Source organism: Odontomachus brunneus, unplaced genomic scaffold, assembly GCF_010583005.1.
Source record: "Odontomachus brunneus isolate Ranch 3 - 2012 unplaced genomic scaffold, Obru_v1 Obru_scaffold_094, whole genome shotgun sequence".
NCBI lineage: Eukaryota > Metazoa > Arthropoda > Insecta > Hymenoptera > Formicidae > Odontomachus > Odontomachus brunneus.
The window spans coordinates 817,175-822,045 of NW_022639544.1; the positions used below are offsets into that span (position 1 = coordinate 817,175).

The 4,871-nt window shown below is 28.9% G+C and overlaps 1 protein-coding gene across 3 annotated transcripts; it reads left to right on the plus strand.

Moving 5' to 3' along the window:
- The first annotated feature begins 41 nt into the window (after window positions 1–41).
- Window positions 42–4,057, plus strand: LOC116848396. 3 transcript variants are annotated; one of them, XM_032824443.1, is made up of 2 exons: window positions 42–432; window positions 3,663–4,057. In XM_032824443.1, exons 1-2 carry the CDS (start codon window positions 78–80, stop codon window positions 3,677–3,679), a joined length of 372 nt encoding a protein of 123 aa, XP_032680334.1. In that variant the 5' UTR covers window positions 42–77; the 3' UTR covers window positions 3,680–4,057. The 3 variants fall into 3 exon arrangements, with proteins under 3 accessions (XP_032680334.1, XP_032680333.1, XP_032680335.1); XM_032824442.1 differs by lacking the exon at window positions 3,663–4,057 and adding an exon at window positions 2,946–3,017; XM_032824444.1 differs by lacking the exon at window positions 3,663–4,057 and adding an exon at window positions 1,781–1,984.
- Window positions 4,058–4,871: the final 814 nt, after the last annotated feature.

Below are 4,871 nucleotides of genomic sequence, written 5' to 3' on the forward strand. Positions count from 1 at the left end.
GTAGATATTAACACTATTGGTAAATACATGAGGAAATGAAGAATAATTATGAAAATTCTAAACTTACTTATGTTATAATGTACTCCGGAAATTTTATAATTTTTGTAATAACATTGATATTTGCAGGAAATGAAAGCAACATTGGCAAAAATGAAAGGATTGAAATTACTAATAAGATAACAGAAGATAAAGAAATACAGGTTGAGGCAAAACTATCTCTTTATTCACCAAGGAAAAGAAACTTGAGATCCAAAATTGCAATTCTCAGGCAGAAAAACAAAAATGTAGAAAGAAGAATAGAAGTGAAGAAAACGAACAATAAAAGTTTAAATACGTTCGAAGAATGGTTGTCACTTTGTGACAAGTATCTCCCACCTCAAACAGCAACTTTCACAAAAACTCAAGCAAAACTTTATCAACAAGCAAGGAAAGGTAAAAAATATAGTATGGAATTTAAGATGTTTTGCATGAAACTATATTTTTCTGGACCCAGAACATACAAATCTTTGTGTGCTACCTTTTGCCTGCCCACTTCAAGAACTCTCCAACGTACGATACAGAATTTGCAAATTTCACCTGCTCTGCACGATTATGTCTTTCATATTTTAAGAATGAAAATAATGAATTTTGATGACATTTCAAAACTTTGTATTTTGTGCATTGATGAAGCTGCTTTAAAAACTAATCTATTTTATAACATCAATCTGGATGAGGTAATAGGTTTAGAAGATATTGGTAATGGAAAATCCTTTTCACCGGCATGTAATGTTGCTGTTATAATGTTGCGTGGCTTATGCAGTTCTTGGAAACAACCTATTGCCTATTTCTTTGTGAACAGTATATTTAAAGCTGAAAATGCTGCATGTACTATTACTGACGTGGTTAAAAAATTGCAAGAAGTTGGGTTAAAATTGACTGCTATTGTTAGCGATATGGGTAATAATTTTGTAAAAATGGCACACATTCTGGGTGTTGAGAATAACAAACCCTATTTTGAAGTAAATAATCAAAGAATATTTTACTTTTTTGATTCGCCGCATGCTATAAAAGCAGTTCGTAATAATTTTGCAACAAATAATCTTAGGATAGATACAAAATACATATCTTGGTCTCATATCGAAACTTTATATAATATAGATAAAAATAAAAACAACCGATTAGCACCGAAATTAACTGAGTCACATATTCATCCAACAAACTTCGAAAAAATGAAAGTAAAATACGCAAGTCAAATTTTAAGCTGTACTGTAGCTGCAGCTTTACGAACTTACATTTCTATTGGTACATTACCTGAAAATGCAGCAGATACAGCACAATTTGTAGAAAATATGGATAACCTTTTTGATATTTTTAATTCTTCCATAAAAGGGCATTCAAAAAAATATAAGAAAGCATTTGAGGCTGCTGATTTTCAAATGGAATTTTTATTACATATGAAACAATATCTTTCAAACATAAAAATTTATAGTAAGTCAGGCAATAATATTACCAATAAAGTAAAAGTATTTAATTTGTGGGTATCGAACATCAATAGTTTACTTCAATTGTGGTCATATTTACAAACTACTATGCCAAATGTAAAGTATTTATTTACGAGACGCTTAAATCAGGATCCTCTAGAAAACTTTTTTGGCAGAGTTAGATCGTTGAACGGTCATGCTTTTAACCCAACTTCTATACAATTTTACTTTACTTTTAGAAAATTATTTGCTATACAATATTGTAATATAGATACTGGAAACTGTGCAGCAGACAATGATGAGTCTTTAATTAATTTCAGTGAATTAAATCAATCTCGTTTTATTATAGAACAGCCTATTCAAGAAATAAATGTACTTGAAGATCACGACTATCGTTATTTTGATTTAAAAGAAGAAAATGCCTTTTTATATATTTGTGGATATTTAATACGTAAATGTTTAAAACAACACACCTGTGACACTTGTATTCAGTTTTCCAAAGATAATATAAAATTAAATCTTAATACTGCTTACTGTTTCAATAGAGCTTACGATTCTACCGAAGAAAACCTATTTGGTAGCTTATTAATGCCAAATATTAATTTTGTTCATTACATAACAATATTGGAAAAACTCTTTTTTAAACACATACATAACTTGATAACACAAAAGCGCGTAATATTACGTTTACTAACAATATTTACGGCAGTACCATTTCATCATCCATGCCCACATTTTCCAAAACAATATTTAATAAAGTTGTACAGTAGAGTAAGATTATTTTATACATTAAAGTTTATAAACCAACGCTTTAGAAATCAAAAAGGTGTAAAAAAAATTTTTGTTTTGCAACATTTATAAATTTCCTATTATAATCTTATCTCTTTCATTATATGTAGTACCTATAAATAAATACTAATATATTTCTAAAAGCTTCTTAACAATTCATTCTACTGTCAAACTCCTGCACATTTCCTTTATTCATTAATTGTGTGAGATTATAAAAGCTTTGACAGCAAGTAAATTCCCAAATAACGTATGTAAATAGGATATGAAGCAACCCAAATAGCACGAAATATTACATAATATCACAGTAATATTTCCGTAATATTACAATATCCCATAAATATTACGGTAATATTACTGAGGTTGATGTAATATTACGTGCTATGTGGGAGACTTTGTAGCACTACAGGATCTATACGGTTTCTGCTGTTAATTTCCTTGCAATGCCTGTACATAAGCTTCGTCATCACAACATTAATGCAGACATATATGGTTAGGGCTATCATTTAATGATGATAGACTTATCATCAAATTCTGCTGCCAATCTTTGCACGTTTTGGGATTAATTTATTTATTGACACTGCATGTATTGTATACACTATTATCAATAAAATATTAGTGTTCATAACACTTCAATGTTGTATAAAAATGTGTTTTAAAGAATATTTTTTATTTATTATTATTCTTTATATGTTGCAGTTGAACATCAATACAATTATAAGGCACTTTAAGTATGCAAATTGTAATATATGTATATACGTATACATGTATATGTTATTTTAATACGCTTTTAATAATAATTAATAATTATAATAAGTAACAACTGTACATATACATACCCAGATAGTACAAATCACCAAGAAACTTCTTAAAAAATTCCAAAAGTGTTCTGGAGGACTTGGGAGCTCTTTTGGAACTCTTCAAGAAGTCTTTTAACATTTGTGCTATATGGGTAAAACTCTTATCTTGCAAGTGTTATATGTACAATTATACATATACAGGTCTCTTCTTACATATATTATTTTCCTTACTTTCATATTTCATTATATTATATAAGGTATATCAATATATCTATTGTTACAACATTTTATTCGACTTCTGAATCAAACTTTGTTTTACTGTCTACAGTGCAGACAACAATGTTTAACACTGTTTAAGATAATAATTTTTTCTAGCATTAATAGTACTCATTTTTTATTTCATATACGATATATAACTCTAATATATATGATATATACATTCTAATAATTTCATTAACAATCTTATAAATCTATCTAAAACTATTATAGCCTGTAATAAATTAGTCAGCGATAAATTATTGTTACTCGCTACGAATAATATTAATACTAAGCAACAATAATTTATCAATATCTAATTCATGATAGCTAATAATAAATTATTCATACTTTTTTGTAGGAATTTACTGTGGATAGATTCCAATATTCACTGCCAGCACAGTAAATCTATTGATACAAATTTATTGTATTCATATAAATGTATTGTATTATGTGATAACAAACTATACATTCTCAATACTGACTATGAATATCGGAATGCACTCTGTATTATACTGCAATATATTTCTTTTTGAAATTTGGCGCTTCCGCAACCAAAGACATGGCGATAGGTCACGTGATTGTGAAACTCCGACATCAAAGGCACCGACAGTTACTGTCGTAACTGGTTATACTTAAACTGTGCCATCGCGCTATACGCTCCGCCTACCGACTTACCTATCGCGGCCTACCGAAACCGCGATCCGGTAACTGGCGCCGTCACCCAGAAACTTTGTATACTAATACGCGAACACTCTGTACCAAGGCTAAATAAATCTTTTTGTTATTTTTATCTTACATTCCGCGTCCGTTTATTTCACGAACCCGGACTCCGACGAGCGAATACATCCGCGGCAACGACACCAACCGACACGCGGAGTACGGTTGTTACAAAGTTTGGAATGTGTTGACAACCTTCGATATTTAGTAGTTTATGAAACATGAGAAAATTAGGAATATAAGTATATTTTTGTAAACATTATGATTTTCTTATTTTTCACCTTCACATAATAATTCTCAGTATTTGATTACTATCAATATTTAACAGTGATTTTATTATCAGTATTCATCAGAAATTAAGTACTGGCCAAAAAATTACTGAATTACTGGTAATATTTAATCACTAATAATTTTTCAATATTTCTTAGTATGATATTTCTATAAGGGCAGTATACCACCCTTATAGAAATATCATACTAAGAAATACTGAAAAATTATTAGTGATTAAATATTACCAGTAATTCAGTCATTTTTTTTCATTTTGACGTGAGTCTGTTAGTTGGGCTGATTCTTGTGTCTTTCACCTTACCTACTGCGTCACTGTCACTTTGATTGAGAGACGCTTCATATTGTGTATATATGGTATATCCATATACGAAAGCATATGATTTATTTAAAAGAAGAAAATAGATTCTTTTAAAATATATGTTTTATAAAGTATGTAGAAAGTATATTTAAAAAATACTTATATGTCTTAAAAGTAAGTAAAATAAATTATTTTGTAAATTTAAATAAATTTTTTTCTGATAATAAAAGAAACTTTAATTTGAAACATAAAAAAATACTTTTA